Below are 25,834 nucleotides of genomic sequence, written 5' to 3'. Positions count from 1 at the left end.
AATATATTTATTATTTGAGAATATCTTAGAAACAAAAAAAAATACACCATAAAGAATACTATGGATACATTCACCTATAATAAATAGAATTCTATTTATTATGATAATTTATGAAAAATTACAATAATAAGACAATCCCCCCAAATAGATTTCTGCATTACAAGTCACTAATAAAAGATGAGTTCTCAGAATATACAAATAAGGACTCCAAGAGAAAAAATGATTTAAGAAAAAAGAAAATGGCCCAAACTTATGCAAATGAATTTTACATTAGAGAAATGTTGGCAAATTGCCCTACACAGTGGCTGCACTAGCCTTCACCAAACACATGAGTGTGGAAAATATCACACCTAGAGTCAAAAAATTGTCTCTCCCTATAGTCTTATTTGCATGAAATGTTCCTTTGGTATCTAATTTTCTTGAAGAGATCTCTAGTCTTTCCCATTCTGTTTTCCTCTATTTCTTTGCATTGATTACTGAGGAAAGCTTTCTCATCTCACCTTTCTATTCTTTGGAACTCTGCATTCAAATGGGTATATCTTTCCTTTTCTCCTTTGCCTTTAGCTTCTCTTCTTTTCTTCAGTCTTGAATATTCATCAGAAGGACTGATGCTGAAGCTGAAGCTCAATACTTTGGACACCTGATGCAAAGAGCTGACTCACTGGAAAAGACCCTGATGCTGGGAAAGATTGAAGGCTGGAGGAGAAGGGGATGACAGAGGATGAGATGGTTGGATAGCATCACTGACTCGATGGACATGCGTTTGAGCAAGCTCCGGGAGTTGGTGATGGACAGGGAAGCCTAGCATGCTGCAGTCCATGGGGTTGCAAAGAGTCAGACACGACTGAACTGAATTGACCGTCTTATTTCTCATTTCTCTTATTTTGAGTGTGACTGAGGAATGTGTAATTTTAAAAGAGTTATTTTATTTGCTTTCCTCAAAGCTACCTGTTTGTATACTTTACCCTTTATTGAGGGAGGGGGTGGATTTTCTTATCAATTTTAGGAACTTTTTATCTCTGATGGAAATTGGTGCTTTATCTTTGATATAAATGGCAGTCAGTTTTACTTGTTTTGGTGTTATTTATAGAACTGTAATTCCCAGTTGGTCATTTGTCTTTTATTTGTTTCAGTACGATTACAAGTTGATCTTAGTTTTGGTTTTTTTTTTTTTTTTTTTCCATTTTATGGCTTCTGGTTTCTGACTCATAGATAAATAATCTCAGTTATTTCAAGTTTCTAAAGGAATTTCTCTTCTGTAAGAATATAGTGTAGTGTAATTTTTCCAGTTTTTCAGTTTTTGTTTTGTTTCCTTCAATAGTTTAATTAAAGGTTTCATTATTAATGGATTCTACATTTGCTATAAAGTTGTGCTGTTTTTGTTTTGCTATTGTTAATGCAATCTTCTTTTACATTATCTTCCCTAACATGTTGTTAATGTATATGAAAAAATTGGATTTCTGTATATTAATTTTCTATTCCATTATCTTGATGAATTTCATAGTAATTGTGCTGTTCTGTTTCTGCTAGTATTCTTCTTTCTATGTTTAAAGGAGAGTATTTACAGGAATAAAATTAAACTCACACATTTTCATTTAAATACTTGCAAGATTTGCTCTACTTCCTGTAAGTATTATTGTAAAGAAGACTGGGGCTAGCCTGACTTGTACCTTTCCAATGATAACTCCCTTTATCTGATTGTTCAGGAAGCTACAGTAATCAAAACAGTATGGTACTAGAGCAAAACCAGACACATACATCAGTGAAATAGGATAGAAAGTCCAGAAATAAACCCATACATATATGGTCAATTAATTTATGACAAAGGAGGCAAAAATATAAAATGAAGAAAATATAGTTTCTGCAATAAGTAGTGCTGGGAAAACTGGACAGCTACCTGTAGAAGAATGAAATTAGAACATTTTCTAACACTGTATACAAAAATAAACTCAAAATGGTTTAAAAATCTAAATGTAAAACCAGATACTATAAACCTTCTAAAGGAAAACATAGGCAGAATACTCTTTGACATAAATTGTAGAAATATGTTTTTGGATCTGTCTCCTAGAGTAATGGAAACAAAAGCAAAAATAAACAAATAAGATCTAATTAAAACTATAAGCCTTTGCATAGCAAAGGAAACCATAAACAAAACAAAAAGACAACCTATAAACTGGGAGAAAATAGGTGCAAATGATCCTACTGACAAGAGATTAATTTCCAGAATATACAAACAGCTCATACAGCTCAGTTGAAAACAACAACAACAACCAAATCAAAACATGGACAAAAGACCTAAATAAACACTTTTTCAAAGAAGACATACACATGGCTAATGGGTACCTGAAAAGATGCTTAATGTCGCTAATTATCAGAGAGATGCAAATCAAAATTACAATGAGGTATCACCTCACACCAGTCAGAATAGCTATTATTAAAAAGGATAAATGCTGGAGAGATTGTGGAGAAAAGGGAACCCTCTTACACAGTTGGTGGAAACGTAAACTGGTGCAGCCACTATGGAGAACATTATGTGTTGTGTGTGTTAGTCACTCAGTCGTGTCGGACTCTTTGTGACCCCACGGACTATAGCCCAACAGGCTCTTCTGTGCATGGAATTCTCCAGGCAAGAGTACTGGAGTGGGTTTTCATTTCCTTCTCTAGGAGAACATTATGGAAGTTCCTTAAAAAACTAAAAATAGTTACCATATGATTCAGCCATCCAACTCATGGGCATAAATCTGAAAAAGACAAACATGCTAATTTGAAAAGATACATGTACTTAAACGTTCACAGAAACACTATTTATAATAGCCAAGACATGGAAGTAACCTAAATGTCTGCCTATAGATGAATGGATAAAGATGTGGTGTGTGTGTGTGTGTGTGTGTGTGTATATATATATATAATGGAATATTACTATATATATGTAATGGAATATTACTAAGCCATAAAAAAGAATGAAATAATGCCAGTTTTACAACAAGGATGGACCTGGAGACCTAGAGATTATCATACTAACTGAAGTAAATCAGACAAAGACAAATATATGATATAACTTACATGTGGAATCTAAAAAAATGATACAAATGAACTTTACAAAATAGAAACAGACTCACAGACTTAGAAAATAAACATGTTACTAAGGTGAAAGTGGGAGGAAGGAATAAACTGGGAGTTTGGGATGAACAGATACACATTACTATATAAAATAAACAACAAGGACCTATTGTATAGTACAGGGAACTGTCTTGTAATAATCTATAATGGAAAAGACTGAAAAAGTATATATATATATATATATATATATATATATATATATATATATATATATATATAAAACTTCCCTGTTGGCTCAGTGGGTAAAGAATTCGCTTGCCATGCAGGAGACACAGGAGACGCAGGTTCAATCCCTGGGTCAGGAAGATTCCCTGGAATAAGAAATGGCAACCCACTCCCGTATTCTTGCCTGGAAAATTGCATGGACAGAGGAGCCTGGCAGGCTACAGCCCAAAGGGTTGCAAAGAGTCAGGCACAACTGAGCGTGTAAGCTTAGTAAAGACATAATTTTGCTGTACACCTGAAACTAACACATTTTAAATCAATGATGCTTCAACTTTTTGTTAAGAAGAAGATTATTCTCCTTGAAATCTAGTAGTCTTAGTAGGGTTTTTAACCAGTAAATGTATTTTTTAGCTGGAATAAAGTGAGAATTTTTTAGTCTGTAGATCTATATATTCCTTTATAACTTGTAAATCACAGTTTATTATAATTTTGATTGTGCACTTTGTTGGTTATTTTTTCTTGGTTTTAACAATACTCTGTTATTTATTTATTTCTATGATTCAGTGCCTAGTCTCCTTTCTATTTTTATAATTTTAATTTTTATTTCTTCTTTTTGATTTTCAATTTTCCCCTCTATTTCTGACCTGAGTTCTGCCGGTTCATGATACAATCTCAGCTTTGCTATTTTGCCACTTATTTGCCATGACTTTTTGCTCTTCTATTTTGTGTTATAGTTTCATACTGTCGGTCACAATTTTATGGCTGGCTTTTTAGCAATAATGACATTATGTTTGGTTAGAGTTCTTACCTCCAACACAGCATTTTGTAATGAATATTTCTCATCTGTCAATCCTTTTCTCATTACTTTCTTGGTTTCATATTTTAGTATTTTGCACATGGCCAGTAATAAATCTTTTGTACAAAACCTTGACTTTTTTTTGATTATTCATCATTAACTGTATCAGTTTTTACTTTTCTAGACCAACTATTTATAAGACATCCATGTTGGAGAAGAGGTTAATCCTTGGCCTAGACCTTGCTCATAGCAATCTTTGTTGACAGCAAAACCACCATGACACAGGTTAAATGTGTATGAGAGCTACTCTGGCCTTTGGTATGTGTGTGTGCGTTAGTTGCTCAGTCATGTCCAACTCTGTGTGACCCCATGGGCTGTAGCCTGCCAGGCGCCTCTCTGCGGGGTTTTCTAAGCAAGAATACTGGAGTGGGTTCCTAGTCTCTTCTCCAGGGGATCTTGCCAACCAAGGAATAGAACCCAGGTCTCTCACACGGCAGGCAGATTCTTTACTATCTGAGCCACCAGGTTTGGCCTTTACTTTTCCTCAATTGAGATTTTTCCAGTCATAAAATCAACATCATGGAAATATTGACATAATGTATAGCACAGTGACTACAGTTAATATACTGTACTGCGTGTCAATGTATGGCAAAACCAACACAGTATTGTAAAGTAAAATAAAGTAAAAATAAAATTTAAAAAAACCCAGCAAATAAATAAATAAATAAATAAAAGTTGCTAAGAAAGTAGATCTTAGAAGTTCTCATCACAGGGAAAAAATTGTAACTGTGTGTAGTGATAGGTGCTAACTAGACTTATGTGGTGAACATTTTACAATACATACAAATATTGTACAGCTGAAACTAATATAATGTTATATGTCAATTATATCTCAAAGATAGTTGAGATTTTCCACTCTAGATCTGCTATAATGCAAAGCCTGTTTTATTCACTCTTTCAATAACAGACTACTTGTTTCAGAAGAGACTTAAATCATGATTTCTATTTTTCCTTTCATAGACTCCATAAAGAGATCCAGGATAATTGATATTGCCAATCTTCATTCTCTATTCCTGTTATTATAACAAGAGACAGATAGATGTACTATTTTCTTTTCCTTTTTTTGGTGGTGGTGTTGTTTGCTCCAGACCTTCCCATTTGTTTAGAGGAAGCTGGTTTTTCAGTTAGTTTTGACTTCAGTGATGATGGACATTATCCTAAGCATCCCACTTTGATTGCTCTAGTTTCAGAAACCATTATTTAATTGTTTTAATTTTCAGATGTATCTTAGATTTTTGTATTTTATTCTATTTATTAATTTTGGGCTTATTTCTGAGAGAAGAACAGGGAAGCTCTTATTTAACTAGAAGATCACTGAAATTTTTACTTTCATTGATGATCAGCCTCTAAGATCATTACAGGACTGATACATGTGCTCCTACAAAATAAACCTTCAGGAAGGAAAACAAGGCAAAGCTGATTTCATAACCCATGTCTAGTGGTAGTTACAGTAGGTTACACTGTAAAATGTATTATGAATGGAAGAAGCAACATTTCTAAATTTTGCACTATGTTTCTAAGTTTACCTCTATCGATCATTATCATAGGTATGTCTGTGTTACTTTTATATCCATTATATTTCTTTCTCCTCTCCTTCATTTTGATAAATTGCTATTCTATGCTGAAATCATAAATATATTTGTCAATTACATTTATTTCAAACTATTAGATTACTTATAATATGCATTCAACTAAAAAACAAATCATGGAGTCAGAAGATTTAGACAAGTGCTTCACTTGGTCATGCAGGGCTTATCACAAAACTTCTATTATACCCAGTTTCCATCCACATAAAAAAAAGAAGTAACATCCATTTAAAAGTTTTTAAGGATCAATAAGACATAACATACCAAAAATGTATATGACTAGTAAAGCACAATATAAAACCACTATAATTATTTTCACTCCTATTAGCCTCACTTATAAGAGTAATAGTAATGATGATGCTAGTCTCAATCCAAAATGGACAAAAGGAGCTGACTTTTGAAACTGATAAATTCTCTTAAGGAGATTTGTTTTATTTTCCTTTGTTTTGTGTTTCTGAACAATTATTAATATACTTTAATTGCTTATGAGATACTCCAGATCCCAAGGTATTTTATCATTGCTCAACAAATTTCATCATTGTTCTTAAGGGAAATCTAATTAGCTATTATTCACAGCACACATGTGTCTCCTTGTTGGATTCTTCTTCACTGGAGGAGACAAAAGTATTCTTATTAACTGTGCTTATGAACTGGGAATGGTGAGGGGCAAGCATAAAGGTTCAGAGTGAGAACTGGGCAGAAGTAGTGGAAGCCTAGGGATGGTTCTGCTCTATTTATATTTAATAACGAATATTCATTTCTATTTTATAAAATAACATTTTTTCCAAATTTTTCTTGGCTGAATCATCAGTACTGAAAAGTTTACTCAGCTGAATTAAGGTAAGTGGAGGAGAAATTAATTTTTCTTGGGTAATATTATAAGGTGTTTCTCAAAATCAAAATGATTTGCATACAACCTGTGGCTTTCACCCCAGGTGTTCTCCTCACCACATCATCTAGAACATCTATTGATCTCTAAACTAATATCTGTTGAAATGGAGATCCTATAAATAAAAATTGCTATACCTTTCTACTCATGTGCTCATGATTAAATATTTATCCCATCAGTTCAGTTCCATTCAGTCACTCAATTGTGTCCAACTCCTTGTTACCCCCAAGGACTGTAGCACGCCAGGCATCCCTGTCCATCACCAACTCCCAGACTTTGCTCAAACTTATGTCCATCAAGTCGGTGATGCCATCCAACCACCTCATGCTCTGTCATCCCCTTCTCCTCCTGCCTTCAATCTTTCCCAGCATTGGGGTCTTTTCTAATGAGTCCCATAATCTGTTTTAGCAAATATTTATCAAGAACATACTAATTACTTTAGGGAGAATTCACCTAATAAAATTAATGTGCAACACACAAAAAAAGCAGTAGATTTGTTGTAGGAATAAAAATCATGAACTCATTTTTGAACTATGATGCTGTGAAATGAGATGTAAACCTGTGTGGTATTGATTTAAAGCCCTGTGTTGATGCTGAGTACACTGGTAAAATTGCCTATCTGAAAGAGAAGGAAAGTTGAATTAATAAAGATATTTGGGAGAGTTATCTGTCCAGAGCTAGTAACTGAAGCTAACAGGAATAAAGGATCAATGAAGCAAAGAGAAAAGCAGAAGTTGGTTAGAAAACATTGGAGCTAACTGGAGGGGAGGAGAAATGAATGAGAAGATACAGTGAAGAAAAGTGAAGGTAAAGAATGAACTGAAAAGAAGTAATAGTAGTGATATAACATCCTGCTTTAGAAGAGAGTATATCCGATGAAAAACATGGCCCCAAAAGATACATGCACCCAGTGTTCATTGCACCACTGTTTGCAGTAGCCAGGACATGGAGGCAATCTGGGTGTCCATTGACAGAGGAATGGATGGAAACGATGTGGTGCATATATACAATGGAATCTTACTCAGCCATTAGAAAGAATGAAATAAGCCATTGCAGCAACATGGATGGATCTAGAGAGTCTCATACTGAGTGAAGTAAGTCAGATAGAGATGGAGAAATATCATATGACATCCCTCATATCTGGACTCTAAAAAGAAATGATACAGATGAAAGTGAAAGTGAAGTCACTCAGTCATGTCCGACTCTTAGTGGCCCCAGGCTCCTCTGTCCATGGGATTTTCCAGTCAAGAATACTGGAGTGGGTTGCCATTTCCTTCTCCAGGGGACCTTCCCAACCCAGGGATTGAACCCAGGTCTCCTGTATTGCAGGCAGATGCTTTAACCTCTGAGCCACCAGGGAAGGCAGATAAACCGAATTACAAAACAGAAACAGACTCATAGACACAGAAAACGAACTCGTGATTGCTGCGGGGAAGGGATAGTTAAGGACTTTGGGAAGGTCAGGTACACACCGCTATATTTAAAATGGATAGCCAACAAAAACCTATTGTATAGAACAGGGAACTCTGCTCAATGTTATGTGCTAGCTTGGATGGGAGGTGGGTTTGGGGGAGAATGGATACATGTATGTGTATGACTGAATCCATTCGCTGTTCACCTAAAACTATCACAACTTTGTTAATCAGCTATACCCCCCCCCCCAAAATGCATTTGATGTTAAAATTTTTAAATTAAATTTAAAAAAATAAAAGAGGTTTAGAGCAAATATTTTTTTAAAAAAAGATATTATTGTTACAAATGCCCTACACTCCTAACTTCCAATATCCTGACCCTCATGATATATCAAGTGTCTTCCAGTCCTTTTATTCCTGATTTTATTTAAAACTTGAATTCACTGTCGTACATACAGAACTAGATGAGACTTGCTTTTTTGAGAAAGAAAGTGGGAGGTTATCTGCAAAAAGAGACACGCATGGTGGTGAAGAGAAGGCCCTTGAGAAAGAAAGACCTGGTTATAAATCTTCAGTTCAGTTCAGTTCAGTTGCTCAGTTGTATCCAACTGTGACCCCATGAATTGCAGCATATCAGGCCTCCCTGTCCATCACCAACTCCCGGAGTTCACTCAAACTACGTCCATCGAGTCAGTGATGCCATCTAGCCATCTCATCTTCTGTCATCCCCTTCTCTTCCTGCCCCTAATCCCCCCCAGCATCAGAGTCTTTTCCAACGAGTCAACTGTTCGCATGAGGTGGCCAAAGTACTGGAGTTTCAGCTTTAGCATCAGTCCTTATAAATCTTAGTGCTCACTAAAATAAAGTGACAGAATAGGTAATAATGTTGATATAAGTTATATTATTATATTTCCCTCATTCTAGGGTATCCTGTTCTTGAGGTATAAACACATATTTCAAGTTTTATTGTAATTATATTACAATAATGGTGTAAAAGAAGCAGGCCGATAACAGATTTCTACCCTCCTGTGACTGTTAGAATAATAAGAATGGTTATTGTACTTATCTCCCAGTCAATCAATCAATAAGTTAATTAAACATTTTAGAGAAGTACCAGGAATCTCCATATTTGAAAATAACTCCAAGAATCTTTTCTTCAGACAGAATCAGAAATTATTCTGTTTTATTTAATATTAATGACTTTGTTTCTTAATGGGATCTATATAAATATAATTATATTTTTAAAGATAAAACAAAGTTAATGATTTAAATTCTTCATCTTTTAGCATGCACTGCTATGCTATATTATAGGCACAGAGAAAATTCTTTCAATAAAGAGTTACATTAAATGACATTAAATTGAGCAAAGTTCTCTTTTATACACTCCAGTCATTGATGTCAATTTCTAGGTTTTATCAAACTCTCCACTATAATCCACATTTGGACATTTCACTAGATATTCAAAAATTTATATAATAATCTATTACTATCATATGTTAAATTTTATATGATTTGTATCACTGAAAAAACACATTTATGTGTTTGATAATAAAATTGTTATCTATATTATTCATATAATCCTGATTTGAATCTGATAGAGAAGTTTCTGAATATACCCATATGATTTCTACTATATTGATTATTCTACTTTCAGAATTGCTATTAAGAAAAAGAAAAAGAATGATCAATGACAGTTTCTTTGGTGGATTTATACTCCTTGGATTCACAGGTCAGCCTCAGATGGAGATGATTATTTCTTGGGTGGTATTTTTCTTCTACATCATTGCCCTGATTGGAAATATGGCCATCATCCTGCTATCTTTTCTTGATGACCATCTCCAAACTCCCATATACTTCTTCCTTAGAAGCTTGGCCATTTTGGATCTCAGTTATACCACAAACATAGTCCCTCAAATGTTGGTCAATATCTGGGGCAAAGACAAGAGAATTACCTTTGGTGGCTGTGCTTTCCAACTTTTCACTGATATGGTTCTCTGCTCAGTTGAATGTATCCTTCTGGCTGTGATGTCTTATGACAGGTTCAGCGCTGTCTGCAGGCCTCTGCACTATATGACCATAATGAACTCCCAACTTTGCCAGGGCCTTGTAGGCACTGCCTGGGTGGTTGGTGTTATTAATTGCATGATACTTTCCCCCTATGCCGTGAGTCTTCCTCGATGCTGAAATCACCACCTGGATCACTTCTTTTGTGAAATGTCTGCAGTGATCAAGATTGCGTGTGTGGACACAACAGCCATGGAGGTAACCACATTTGCCATGTGCCTGATTATCGTTCTTGCTCCTCTTCTTCTCATTCTGGTTTCTTATGGCTTCATTGCTGCAGCTGTGCTCAAGATCAAATCTGCAACAGGAAGGCAAAAAGCATTTGGGACCTGTTCCTCCCATCTCATTGTGGTATCCATCTTCTACGGAACTGTTATCTATATGTACATCCAGCCAGGAAACAGTCCAAATCAAAATGAGGGTAAACTTCTCAGTATCTTTTATTCCATTTTACTCCCAGCATGAACCCACTGATCTATACTCTAAGGAATAAGGAGTTCAAGGGGGCCATAAAGAGACTGATTGGGAAAAAGAAAGTTCTGTGGAAACAATAGGATGCTGATTTTTCCTTCCAGAAATTTCTATTATGGAAATGTGTCTTTTACAACCTTTATATGTTGACAATTTATGTTGCGTCATCACCTGAGATAAAGTACATGAAAGTGAGGTCACTCAGTCGTGTCCGAGTCTTTGCAACCCCATGGACGGCAGCCTGCCAGGCTCCTCTGTCCATGGTATTCTCAGGCAAAAATACTGGAGTGGGTTGCCATTTTCTTCTCTGGGGGATATTCCCTACCCAGGGGTCCAACAGGTCTCCAGGAGACTCTTCACCATCTGAGCTACCAGAGAAGTCACTTCTCACCTGAGAGAAGTACTCATGAAATATACAAAAAATTATCAAATATAATGCATTATTTAATAGCTAATGTATTATGATACATGTACAAAAAAAATTTAAAATAAGTTTTAAACTGAGGCACCAAAACTAAAAATATTTTACAATATGCACTGATTCTTTTAGATTATACATGTGCAAATTTTACTTACATTCCTCAGTTAACTGTAATATTTTCCTTTCATTATGCTAACTAGATATTCTCATAATTTTAAGGGGTTGAAAGCTGCTCTTTACTGACAGCAGTAAAACCACTATTAACCAAGAAGAACAAGAGTTCCAATTATCAATCATCTTCACAGTGATGCAATGTTAATTGACCACATCAAAAATTTCTTTTTTTGATATTTTCCTCTACCCATATTATTACTCCAAAAAGTAATTGTGAGCACAAAATGAAAAATATTTTATGTCACACACGAGTAACCATCTTTAAGATATCAATAGGAATGCTTTTATTTTTCCCACAGATTTTCCAAATTTCTTATTTTAGGGGTCAGCATGGGGGTATTTGAAATGGGTGAATTTAACTCAGATGACGATTATATCTACTACTGTGGGCAGGAATCCCTTAGAAGAAATGGAGTAGCCATCATGGTCAACAAAAGAGTCCAAAATGCAGTACTTGTATGCAATCTCAAAAACGACAGAATGATCTCTGTTCGTTTCCAAGGCAAACCATCCAATATCACAGTAATCCAAGTCTATGCCCCAACCAGTAAGGTTGAAGAAGCTGAAGTTGAACAGTTCTATGAAGACCTACAAGACCTTTTAGAACTAATACCCAAGAAAGATGTCCTTTTTATTATAGGGTACTGGATTGCAAAAGTAGGAAGTCAAGAAACACCTGGGGTAACAGGCAAATTTGTCCTTGCAATACGGAATGAAGCAGTGCAAAGGCTAATAGAATTTTGCCAAGAGAATGCACTGGACATAGCAATACAATACAACAGAAGACTCAACACATGGACATCACCAGATGGTCAACACTAAAATCAGACTGATTATATTCTTTGCAGCCAAAGATGGAGAAGCTCAATAGAGTCAGCAAAAACAAGACTGGGAGCTAACTGTGGCTCAGATCATGGACTCCTTATTGCCAAATCCAGATTTAAATTGAAGAATGTAGGGGAAATCACTGGGGCCACTAGACCATTCAGGTGTGACCTATATCAAATTCCTTATGATGAAGTAGATTTAAGGGACTAGATCTGATAGATAGAGTGCCTGAAGAACTATAGATGGAGGTTTGTGACATTGTACAGGAGACAGGGATCAAGACCATCCCCATGGAAAAGAAATGCAAAAAAGCAAAATGGCTGTCTGGGGAGGCCTTATAAATAGCTGTGAAAAGAAGAGAAGTGAAAAGCAAAGGAAAAGAAAGGATATAAGCATCTTAATGCAGAGTTCCAAAGAATAGCAAGGGGATATAAGAAAGCCTTCCTCTGCAATCAATGCAAAGAAATAGAGGAAAATAATGGAATGGAAAAGACTAGAGATCTCCTCAAGAATAGTAGAGATACCAAGGGAACATTTCATGCAAAGATGGGCTCGATAAAGGACAGAAATGGTAGGGACCTAACAGAAGCAGAAGATATTAAGAAGAGGTGGCAAGAATACAGAGAAGAACTGTACAAAAAAGATCTTCACGACCCAGATAATCACGATGGTGTGGCCACTCACCTAGAGCCAGACATCCTGGAATGAGAAGTCAAGTGGGCCTTAGAAAGCATCGCTACGAACAAAGCTAGTGAAGGTGATGGAATTCTGGTTGAGCTATGTCAAATCCTGAAAGATGATGCTGTGAAAGTGCTGCAGTCAATATGCCAGCAAATTTGGAAAACTCAGCAGTGGCCACAGGACTGGAAAAGGTCAGTTTTGATTCCAATCCCAAAGAAAGGCAATGTCAAAGAATGCTCAAAGTACTGCATAATTGCACTCATCTCGCATGCTAGTAAAGTAATGCTCAAAATTCTCCAAGCCAGGCTTCAGCAATGCATGATCTATGAACTTCCAGATGTTCAAGCTGTTTTTAGAAAAGACAGAGGAACCAGAGATCAAATTGCCAACATCCTCTGGATCATCAAAAAAGCAAGAGAGTTCCAGAAAAACATCTATTTCTGCTTTATTGACTATGCCAAAGCCTTTGACTGTGTGGATGATAATAAACTGTGGAAAATTCTGAAAGAGATGGGAATACCACACCACCTGACCTTGAGAAACCTATATGCAGGTCAGGTAGCAACAGTTAGAACTGGACCCGGAACAACAGACTGGATCCAAATAGGAAAAGGAGTACGTCAAGGATGTATATTGTCACCCTGCTTATTTAACTTCTATGCAGAACATCATGAGAAACATTGGGCTGAAAGAAACACAAGCTGGAATCAAGATTGCTGGGAGAAATATCAATAACCTCAGATATGCAGATGATGCCACCCTTATGGCAGAAAGTGAAGAGGAACTAAAAAGCCTCTTGGTGAAAGTCAAAGTGGAGAGTGAAGAAGTCGGCTTAAAGCTCAACATTCAGAAAACGAAGATCGTGGCATCTGGTCCCATCACTTCATGGCAAATAGATGGGGAAACAGTGGATACAGTGTCAGACTTTATTTTTGGGGGGCTCCAAAATCACTGCAGATGGTGATTGCAGCCATGAAATTAAAAGATGCTTACTCCTTGGAAGGAAAATTATGACCAACCTAGATAGCATATTGAAAAGCAGAGACATTACTTTGCCAACAAAGGTCCATCTAGTCAAGGCTATGGTTTTTCCAGTGGTCGTGTATGGATGTGAGAGTTGGACTCTGAAGAAAGCTGAGCACCTAAGAATTATAACTTTTGAACTGTGGTGTTGGAGAAGACTCTTGAGAGTCCCTTGGACTGCAAGGAGATCCAATCAGTCCATTCTAAAGGAGATCAGTCGCGGGTATTCTTCGGAAGGAATGCTGCTAAAGCTGAAACTCCAATACTTTGGCTACCTCATGTGAAGAGTTGAGTCATTGGAAAAGACTCTGATGCTGGGAGGGATTGGGGGCAGGAGGAGAAGGGGACGACCGAGGATGAGATGGCTGGATGGCATTACGGACTCGATGGACATGAGTTTGGGTGAACTCCGGGAGTTGGTGATGACCAGGGAGGCCTGGCGTGCTGTGATTCATGGGGTCACAAAGAGTTGGACATGACTGAGTGACTGAACTAAACTGATGGGGGTATTACCACGGCACCTCTTTTAAGAAAAGGTAAAATTCTTGCTCTGGCATTCGGAAAAACTGCCACAAATAAATGTGACTTTACTGGTCACTGAAATGTCCTCTTTTCTTTATTTGGAGAAGTATCTATTTAGGTCTTCCACCCAACTTTTGATTGGGCTGTTTTTTTGATATTGAGTTGCATGAGGTGTTTGTGTATTTTGGGTATTAATCCCTCATCAGTTGCTTCATTTGCCAATATTTTATGCCATTCTGAAGGCTGTGTTTTCATCTTGTTTATGGTTTCCTTTGCTGTGCAAAGCTTTTAAATTTAGTTAGGTCCCATTTGTGGAAAGGAAATCCTCTAGAGTATGAGCTCAGGCAATGAACATGCAGAGGGTTAAATCTGAAAAAGTGAGTCCATGTGTCCGCAAAAAAGATTTAAAGGAAAAACAGGATTTTTCTCAGCAGAATGCCCTCCCCTATAGACCCACTCTTCCCAGGGCCAACATCTACAATTACCTTTTCAGTCTTCTGTTTTCACACCTGTTATCTTATTTACTCTTTGCAGTAAATCTAGGAGTCATCATTAGCCCCACCACGTAGATCACGTCTTGAAAAACACATACTCCTTCTGATGGAGAATGTTTTTCTGCTTCCCAGGTCCTAGGGTCAACCTCCATGTGGGTGTGGACACTGGCTCCTGTTGGGGAACGGTACACAGCTATTACAGTCGTGGGCCTCAGGGCCCTCAGAGGCAGGTTCTGGGACCACGGCGTTTTTCCTGTAGGGTTGTTGTGAGGCAGTGTGCAGAGGTTTTAAACCACATATTCGTAAAGATATTTTGTAGTTACTAAATGAAATCTTACTATGTCTCCTGCTTTGCAATCTACTTTTTATACTTAAAAATATTAACCTACATCATAATTTAAAATGCCTATGAAATATCCCTGTATACAGATATAACAAAAGATACTAAATTTATTCCTGTTTCTGAGCATGTGTTTCTGGTTCCTCACTATTCTACACGTTTCCATAAGTGTGTTGTTATGTCATGTACCCCTGAGATGATGTGAAAAGAATACCAAGACAGGTGGCATTCTGCAGTGGTCTTTTCAAAAATCCACAGCCCCACTCTCATCATGAGAAAAATACTAAATTGACACAAACTGAGGGACATTCTGTAAAATACCTCACAGTATGCCTCAAAACTGTCAATGTCATTTTAAAAATGGGGGGAAAAAAGGAGACAGGAACTGTCACAGACCAGAGGATAGTGAGATAAAACAGTAAATGCAATGTGGCATCTTAGCTTGGGTCCGGGGACAGAACCAGGACACTAAGGAAATAATTGATGAAGTCTAAATGAAGTCAGGAATCTATTTAATAGTATGCTTTTTTTTTTTTTTAAGATTCTACATACAAGTGATACAAATGAACTTATTTACAGAGTAGAAACAGTCCTATAGACAGAGAGAACAAACTTATGGTCACCAAACAGAAAAGCAGGGGGAGGAATAAATAGGAGTTTGGCATTAATGTATATACACTGCTGCCGCTGCTGCTGCTGCTAAGTTGCTTCAGTCATGTCCAACTCTGTGTGATCCCATAGATGGCAGCCCACCAGGCTCCCCCATCCCTGGGATTCTCCAGGCAAGAAGACTGATAGATAATCAACAAGGACCTACTATACAGCACAGGGAATTCTACTCAATATTGTAAATTAACTACTCCAATATAAAATACAAATTAAATTAAGAAATGAATGTTTCTTCAGACCCAGGGTTGTGTGTAGAAGTGAGCTTTTTAGGCTATAATTTTATGTTGTCAACTAAGATTTTCTACATTATGTTTTTTCACAGTGCAGTCTCACTCATGTCCAGTGAACAAACAAAAAACTATATCTTTCAAATATCATTTAGCCCAGTGGTTTCTTCTTAGCTTCTTCTAGAAGTCATTTCAGGGTTAAGAACTCTTCCATTGATAATGCCTCATTTCCTGTTCCTGTTGTTTTAATGAGAGTCAGATAATTCACCGCAGGCCATATTCACAGAGAGAGAGGGGTTCTGTCAGCTATTTGCAGTAGTGGGCATCCTTTTCCTCCATTGTTCCACACCTGTCTGGTCTTCTCTAATTCCAAAATATTTTTCTATTTTATGATCTATGTATGTTTCAGAGGCCAGATTTTAAAATGAAATTTGCTTTCATGCTTTTATTATTTTCCTTTTTGAGGCAGTTTCTCAGAGAAGGAGAATTAATGATTTTTCATCATACTAGTAATAGAAATTTAATCTGCCATTACAAATAATCTTAGGGTCACTGACAAGGCTTACATTTTCTGATGTCATTACTAAAACTATTCAACAGCAAAAGCTGCTGAATATTTTTTGGAATTTAGTTCAGTTCAGTCACTCAGTCATGATCGACTCTTTGCGACTCCATGAATTGCAGCATGCCAGGCCTTCCTGTCCATCACCAACGCCCGGAGTTCACTCAAACTCACAGCCATCGAGTGGGTGATGTCATCCAGCCATCTCATCCTCTTTCATCCCTTTCTCCTCCTGCCCCCAATCCCTCCCAGCATCAGAGTCTTTTCCAATGACTCAACTCTTCACATGAGGTAGCCAAAGTACTGGAGTTTCAGCTTTAGCATCATTCCTTCCAAAGAGCACCCAGGACTGATCTCCTTTAGAATGGACTGGTTGGATTTCCTTGCAGTCCAAGGGACTCTTAAGAGTCTTCTCCAACACCACAGTTCAAAAGCATCAATTCTTCAGCACTCAGCTTTCTTCACAGTCTGACTCTCACATCCCTACACGACTATTGGAAAAACCATAGCCTTGACTCGATGGACCTTTGTTGGCAAAGTAATGTCTCTACCTTTCAATATGCTGTTTAGGTTGGTCATAACTTTCCTTCCAAGGACTAAGGGTCTTTTAATTTCATGGCTGCAATCACCATCTGCAGTGATTTTGGAGCCCCCAAAATAAAGTCTGACACTGTTTCCTCTGTTTCCCCATCTATTTCCCATGAAGTGATGGGCTGGATGCCATGATCTTCATTTTCTGAATGTTGAGCTTTAAGCCGACTTTTTCACTCTCCACTTTCACTTTCATCAAGAGGCTTTTTAGTTCCTCTTCACTTTCTGCCATAAGGGTGGCATCATCTGCATATCTGAGGTTATTGATATTTCTCCCAGCAATCTTGATTCCAGCTTGTGCTTCTCCAGCCCAGTGTTTCTCATGTTTGGAATTACATACATACAAAATGGCAATTTCCAGGGAGTGTGTAATTGATCAGTGTGCCCTCAATGGGAGTAACAGGCAAATGTCTAAATAATAAATCATGGTTTTCAAACTTAAAGCTATCCAATGATTGCCACCATAGTTTTCTCACCCTTTCTGTCTGTGGTAGTGAGTCTGGTACACTTCTGTGAGGTACGCCTATTGCTGAAATTGTCCTTCTTTGCCAAAATTGGGTATTTCATTGTTATGAAAAAATATTTGAAAGTTAGGTTATACAAATTAGAGGTGATAGAAACTAAAAAAGTACAGTTACTATCATATGTAGGTTTGTATGTCTCATCTGTATTGTTCATTATGTCTGTTACCTTGTGATAGTCTATAACTTCTTGACAAGCAATGTTCTCCCATATAAAGTAGAATAATAAAGCCATCAATAAAAGTATTTTATTGATCAAAGTGCATATAAGAAATGTATACTGACTTGTAAAATTGTAGTTACTTATTTAAACTTATATTAATAGTATTGATTACCTGGGAGAATTTCTCCGGGGAGATTTTTTTTTTTTAATGATCTTCTTCCTTGGATAATTACACAATACACATTTAATTGCTAATGAGTAACCCATTGTCCCCAAGGTCTTCCCAGACTCAACAAATTTTATCACTGCTGGTTAGGGAAAACTACTTGTTATCTTTCACATTGAACACGTTTTCTTCTCTGAAATGTATAATGGTAAGGTTCTTCTTGAATGGGTACTTGAACTGTGAAAGATGACTGGCAGTGGCTGCCTCCTGCCACTATCACATAGGATCTCAATGGCAAGTGGGAGGAATGGTATAATGAAATAAGTAATGAAGAATTATATATTCAGTCTTATTTAGGGAAAGAGAGAAAGGAACATTTCCTTCTTTAGAAGAGTTCAATTTTTCTCCTCCAGAAAGTCCTTGGTTAAATCACTACCACAGAAAAGCTCACTAAGCTTAATTAGGGTAAGTGGGAAAAGAAATTATGCTGTTTTTAAAACATTTGATAAGATTTCCAATTTAAAGAATTTGCATAAAAGTTTCTGGTTTCTATAGCAATCTTCTTTACTTCAAAGTTCAAAACATACATTAAATCCTAAATTGATTTCACTTGAAAATGTCTATTTGCGTTTTTAATTTCTACCCCCCAAATTCATAAATTCATTTTAACAAACATTTGTTAAGAACCTAGGAGATACCTTATGAGGCAGCTATATGGATCAAAAGCTTTTGTTTTAAGATATAAAACAGAATGAATTCAATTTTGCATATATGATTGATATGGGAGTAAAAACCCAGTGGAAATCCCACAGATTAGCTAAATTTGTAAGTTTGAAGCTGCAAAAGATGAAGGGACCAGAAAAAATTGAATTCTAAGTTATGTGCACAGAATTAGTAACTGAAGTCACAGAGGCAGAGGAAATATGGGACAAAGGGGATTCCATTAGAGAATGTGGTTTATATATGCAGGAAGAAAGGAGGGAAAGAATGGAAATTTCACTGAGGGAAATGTTAGTGAAAAATTGAAAAGAACTATTTATGAAGGCAAAGGGCAGGTCTAATATAGAAGATATTAACCTACCATTGAGAATTCAAGCAGAAAAATAATTTAGAAAAGACCTCTGGTTTAGAAACTAGGAATCTATTTGTGGGCTTGAGAGACATTTTCTTAGCAGAAATGAGTTTGAAAAAAGACACTAGGTTTGTTAGATAGGAAAAGAAATGTCCATGTGTGGTCATCATAGTCTCCTTGGACCAACATCAAATGTTTACATATTTTTTTTTCTGTGCTAATCCTGAGAAAGGTCACTAGGGATATAAACATAAAAATAACACAATTCCCCCTCTTGAAGTTGTTTAACATTTTAAATGCATAAGTAGTAGAACTGGAACTCCTGTAAGATGAGGGATAGGACATAAATAAATATTAATGATTGAGATAAAACTAAGAAATAGGTACATTTTAAAAGAATTACTTCATAGGAAATGATATAATTTGGAATCAAAAGTACAGTTGAACCATAATATTGTAAAGTAATTAGCATCCAATTAAAATAAATAACATTTTTTTTTAAAGAAAAAAGTTGTGTCTGCAGTGAAAGAGGGAGAACACTGTTCTGGGGAGTGATGGAAAAAGAAAAATAATGTTTGGAAATACAAGTTTTTAGTTGAAAGTTTGCATTTTAAAATATAAGATCAGAAGATTTATATAGCAGAGTGAACATGGACAGCAGGATTGAACCTTTGTGCTTAACTATTGGAAAAGTCATAACAGTTATGCAGCCTTCATTTTCTATGAACCCTTGGATGAAGGAGGCAACAATTTGTTACTGATTCCCAACCCCCTTTCCAGCATCCTGATTTGTAAAGGGAAGTCCATCTGGCTTCGTTCAACCATTTTTCTCAGGATTTTCTTCTGAGACTTCTGCAGTTTTTTTGCCTTGACATAAAAGGAGACAAAGTAATTGAGAGTATAAACTCTGGAGGCAAAGTATCCTTTAAATAAATTTTATACCAAATCGAATAAACAGGAAAGTTAAAATAATTATGAGATTTAAATACTAATTTTTTAATTGTGTGATGTTTATCTTAGCAATATATACCTGTAATATTGTTTAAAAACATACTCACTATGGTTTCCAATATGTTAATATTTTATGTTCACAGCTGATATTAAGAAAATAAGAAAATGATCAATGATAGCTACTTTGGTGGTTTTATACTCCTTGGTTTCCCTGGATGGCCTCAACTGGAGATGATCATCTCTGGGGTTGTCTTTCTTCTACACTATTGCCTTGATAGGAAATATCGCCATCATCCTGCTGCCATTACTAGATGAACGTCTCCAAATTCCTATGTACTTCTTCCTTAGAAATCTGGCCATCTTGGATCTCTCTTATACCACAAATAGAGTCCCACAGATGTTGGTCAATGTTTGGGGTAAAGACAAAAAAATCTCTTTCAGTGGTTGTGCCTTTCAACTTTTCACTGATGTGACATTATGCACAGTTGAATGTATGCTCCTGGCTGTGATGTCCTATGACAGATTCAATGCTGTCTGCAAGCCTCTACATTACATGACAATAATGAACCCTCAACTCTGTCGAGGCCTAGTGACCGTGACCTGGATAATTGGTATCATTAATTGCATGATCCTCTCTCCCTATGCTATGAGTCTTCCCCGATGTGAAAACCACCACCTGGATCACTATTTCTGTGAGATATCTGCAATGGTCAAAATCACATGTGTGGACACCACAGTCATGGAAGAAATCTTATTTGCACTGTGTTTTTTTATTTTCCTCCCACCGCTTCTTCTCATTCTGGTTTCATATAGCTTCATTGCTGTAGCTGTGCTCAAGATCAAGTGTGCAGCAGGGAGACAAAAAGCATTTGGGACCTGTTCCTCCCATCTCATTGTGGTCTCCATCTTCTATGGGACTGTTATCTACATGTGCATACAACCAGGAAACAGTCCATCTCAGGATGAGGGTAAACTACTCAGTATCTTTTATTCCATTGTTACTCCCAGCTTGAACCCACTGATCTATACACTAAGGAATAAGGAGTTCAAGGGGGCCATGAAGAGGCTGATTAGAAAAGAAAAACTTTCTGGAGAAACAATAGGACACTAACATCTTTTCACAAGGCATTTCCAATAAAGAAATTGGCCTCATGTAACCTTTAGTTCATTGTGAAATTATTTTAGTAGCAGCCTTTACCTATAAGTGAAAATAATACCTAGAAAAATGTGCTTATATTTTAATGTCAGTGTCCTATAATGCCAAGGGTTGATTATAAACTAAAAATGCCTTTCAAAGTCACTAGCTAATGGCCAACAGGCACATAAATAGATGCTCAAAATCATCAATTATTAGAGAAATTCAAATCAAAATTACAATGAGGTTTCACCTCACACCAGTAAGAATGGTCATCATTTAAAAGTCTACAAATAATAAATGCTGGAGAAGATGTGGAGAAAAATGAACTCTCTTACACTGTTGATGGAGATGTAAGTTGGAGGAGCCACAATTGAAATCCATGCGGAGGTTCCTTTAAAAACTAAAAATAAAGTTATTATATGGACATGTATCTGGAGAAAACTCTAATTCAAAAAAAGAAATATACACACCCCAATGCTCATGTGTGTGTATGTGCTCAGTCATGTCTGGCTCTTTGCAACCCTATGGACTGCAGTTCTCCAGGCTCCTCTGTTCATGGGGTTTCCCAGGCAAGAATATTGGAGTGGGTTGCCATTTCCTGCTCCACCAGCCAGTGCTCATAGCAGCACAAGTTACAATAGCCAAGACATGGAAGTAACCTAAATGTCCATTAACAAAAGAGATAAAGAAGCCCTGGTGTATGTGTTATAGGTTATTATAATATAGGTGAGCATAGGTTATTCTTGTTGTTGTTCAGTCATCCAGTCTTGTCCTACTCTTTGTGACCCCATAGAGTACAGCACACCAGGCTTCCCTGTTCAACACCAACTTCCAGAGCTTATTCAAACCCAAGTCCATTGAGTCAGTGATGCCATCCAACCATCTCATCCTCTGTCATCCCCTTCTCCTCCTGCCTTCAATCTTTCCCAGCATCAGGGTCTTTTCCAATGAGTCAGTTCTTCTCTTTACGTGGCCAAAGTATTGAAGTTTCAACTTCAGCATCAGTCCTTCCAATGAATATTTAGGACTGATTTCCTTTAGGATTGACTGGTTTGATCTCCTTGCAGTCCATAGGTTATTACTCAGCCATAAAAAATGAGTAAAAAAAATGAATAATGCCATTTGCAGCAACATGGATGACTTAGACATTATAATACTAAGAAAATAAGTCAGACAAAGATAAATATTATATGATATCACTTATATGTGGAATCTAAAAAATGATACAAACAAACTTTTTGCAAAACAGAAATATGCTCACAGACATAGAAAATAAACTTATGATTACCAAAGTAGGTGTGGGGAGCTAAAATCAGAGTTTGGGATTAATATATATACACTAATATATATAAAATAGATAAACAAAGGCCTACTGTAAAACACAGGCAACTATATTCAATATCTTATAACAGCCTATAACCTATAATGGAAAATAATCTGAAAAAATATATATATTCATATATGTATATACATACATATATATTTGAAACACTTGGCTGTATACCTGAAACTAACACAACAGTGTAAACTGACTATACTTCAAGTTAAAAAATGCATGAAAAGTAAAAGAAAAAGTCCTCACTCACCATTCCTGTTCTATAAATCATGTTCCATTCTTTAAGTGTCTTCCTTATAGTTCAATTCAAGCTTTATCAAGAGGCTGAAATATTTCAGCACTGACCACACAGTATGAGTCAGATGATTCCATCCTCAGGCTAGTATCACAGAAATATGTGAATTTTGATAAAATTTTCTAGGCAGTTCATTAATAAAAGAATAAAATGCATTGAGGAGGACATAATACATTTTAACAGTTGAATCGGGTTTTAAGTATAAACAATGCATTTTATTCTTTTAGTAAACACAAAAATCCAGTAACATTTAAAGGCAGACAAAATAGGCATTTGAATGTTTTTTGCAGAATAATAATATTGTTGTTAAAGTATAGGCTATGTTGGTAGAGAGAGAAAAGAATCCAAAAGGTAAATTTAAGCCAATTGTTAAAAAAATGTGGAGTCTATATTCTCAAATATTTCTCTGATGATTAGTGACTTTTGCTTTTATTGTTCTTATTTGCTCTTTCAAATGCTGTTCTTACTGAATTCTCCTTCCGTTCACCTGAAAAGGGGCAAGATTTATAACTTTTATAATAGCCATGTTTTAAGTGCTACTTTTTTCATGTATATCTGAATTTTTATGGCTACACACTAAAAAACATGCAAACAAACACAGGTACATATATGAACATACCACTGATTATGGTTTTTATACTGGTGAACATATATTCCTACCCTCTAGCAGGTCCTATGTTCAGGACTTTGAGTGGATTACAGGACAATATATAAACAGAACTTACCGTGCAACCACCAGAAGGTTCAATCTACCATCATCTACAGCACATGTGCCAGAATATGACACTAAATTTCAAAGGAATAGAATGCCTGAATCCATAATATAGCCAGCTTTTTCCTGAATTAGTCACTTATACAAGGAAATATTGATTATTATCTAGAATATCTATGAAGGAATCAATATTTTTTGGCTTTTTTGTGGTTTTATAACAGTACCTGTATCTCAGTATACATTCCATAAAAATCTGTGATTAGAGCAAAACAAAATCATATCAACAAAGAAGACAGTACAAAGCTAAGTCCACAGTGCCTCTGATCACTATTTCCTCACTCATCTCCCAAAACTTAAATGCATTTGATCATCTACATTTTCCATGCTGTTATTCCCATAGTGGAATCCCTTTCCTTTCCCACATACCTGCCCTTATCTTTCCTAAAACCTTCCAAGGTACCATTGGGATCTCCTGTCCCATAATTAATAATTCACGTATATCTTAAAATAATTTACTTAACATTTTCTGTACCTCCTAGGTTAACTGAATTGAGACCCTCTCTTGAAGACAATATTTCAACCACATCTCCCTTATGAGAAAATAATCCCACCCTCACTTCAGAAAGCGGGATTTGAGCTATTGGTTTTATTCTATTTCTAGACCATTCTTCCCTTTGCTCCTATTTTTAAAATACATGGGTTCATTTGAAACTCATGTCATTTTGGCTGAGCAACGATCTAGACTGGAACTTCCCACAGTTGGTCCTAGGCAGCTTGCATCAGAATCACTCATGGTGTTATTCAAAACGTCCATCCCAGGGGACAATCAGATGCATTGAATCAGAAATTCTGAGTATGAAACACAAGTACTTTAATTTTTAACAAGTATAGCATGTGAATCTTATGAATTGTAAAGTCTGAGGACTGTATATCTTCCCTCTTACTGCTATCATTTACTGGTATCATGGCCTCTCTCCACATGCATTTACATTTTGGCATCAGATGCACAGCTTTCCTCTTACTAAAGGCCTTGGTATCATTTCAGCCGGTGTCGAAAGTAAGATGAACTTTCAAATATGCCAGCATCCCTGTTTCCCTCTCCAAGGTAGATACTACCTCTCAGTCTCAGGAACTCATTATTATGTCCACATCATAAATCTCATCACTCCTAGAGCTGCTCCAGCTGTACAATCTTAAAGCAAAATATCGCAAAACAACTTCTGTCCTTTTAGATTTCTTCCCATTTACTCCTTTTAATCTTTGAATTGAGTGAAAAGATAACAAAATTATTATATAACCATTGTTCTCTTATCAACAGTGAGAAATATTATGTTATTTCTAACCAGTTTACTGTTGGTTTGAGCAGCAATCGCTTTTTAAGGTTGCAAATAAGAATTTAAGTTTTTAAAAAATTTTGATATGAAATCTCCAAATCAGAAAGTATTGGTACAGTTTATCAGTACAGGAAAATGGGATGGAATACAGCCTAATACTAATTCTATCTATCATGAATTAGGCATAAACAGATAGAAGGCATATTTGATTAGACAATCTTACAGGAGAATCAACAATTTATACCTGGATTCAGTGAAATAAAATAGAGTAGTGAACACTTATAAACAGTAGCTAAAAAAGCATCAATAAATAAATTTTGGTGGATAATATTCAAAAGGCACGTGGCATAGTGATCAGATGTAGGCAGAAGATGAAGAGCAAGTCTCTCTATATTAAGCTGATAAATTAAAAATACTTTGCTTAATATCTCTTCATACCATTGGACAGTAAGTTCCATGACATTCATGAATTTTTCTATCTTATCTAGCATTATATACCCAGGATCTAGTACAAAATAGAAGCCTAATTTTAAAAATCAATAAATATCTCTGAGATGAATGAATAAGAATTGGATCTGATAAAAATTATGACAGAGACTCAGAATGAAGAAAGAAGAAGTCTATTCCCATAATTGGTGGCCCATACTATTGGGGCTCAGACTAAGAAACTTGGACACACCGGGTTGTAGAGCAGCAGCAGTACCGGGAACAATAAGTACTGACCTCTGCTTGGCAAATACTTTGGCACTGGGGATTTCTAGGTACATTACACATAGACAAAGGACAGACTGAGGCAAGGAGGCAGAAGAAACTCGGAATCAAGAACCACTGATTAGATTTCCTGAGTGCTTATTAAACAATCTCTGAAAATGTTAGGAGCCTTGTTGGGACTAGATGGTTAGATGAAAGTAGTGGTTGGGTTTGGAGGAAAATAGACCAAAGCAAAAAGAAATAAATGTAAAAGCATGAGACATTTTACTTGGTCTTTTATTTTGCAACCTTGTGATTCTTTTGTTGCCCCAATTCAACTATATTATGTGCTCTTTAAATA

The 25,834-nt window shown here is 36.2% G+C and overlaps 1 protein-coding gene and 1 pseudogene across 1 annotated transcript; both read left to right on the top strand.

Moving 5' to 3' along the window:
* The first annotated feature begins 9,708 nt into the window (after positions 1 to 9,708).
* On the top strand, positions 9,709 to 10,646 carry LOC128056721 (olfactory receptor 2W1-like; annotated as a pseudogene).
* A 9,487-nt stretch (positions 10,647 to 20,133) lies between these two features.
* LOC128056893 (olfactory receptor 2W1-like) lies at positions 20,134 to 21,079 on the top strand. The gene is given in 2 exon segments (XM_052649714.1): positions 20,134 to 20,219; positions 20,221 to 21,079. Coding segments are annotated over 2 exon segments (945 nt in total).
* Positions 21,080 to 25,834: the final 4,755 nt, after the last annotated feature.

Source organism: Budorcas taxicolor, chromosome 11 (assembly GCF_023091745.1).
Source record: "Budorcas taxicolor isolate Tak-1 chromosome 11, Takin1.1, whole genome shotgun sequence".
Lineage (NCBI taxonomy): Eukaryota > Metazoa > Chordata > Mammalia > Artiodactyla > Bovidae > Budorcas > Budorcas taxicolor.
This window is presented reverse-complemented; position numbering and strand designations above follow the sequence as displayed.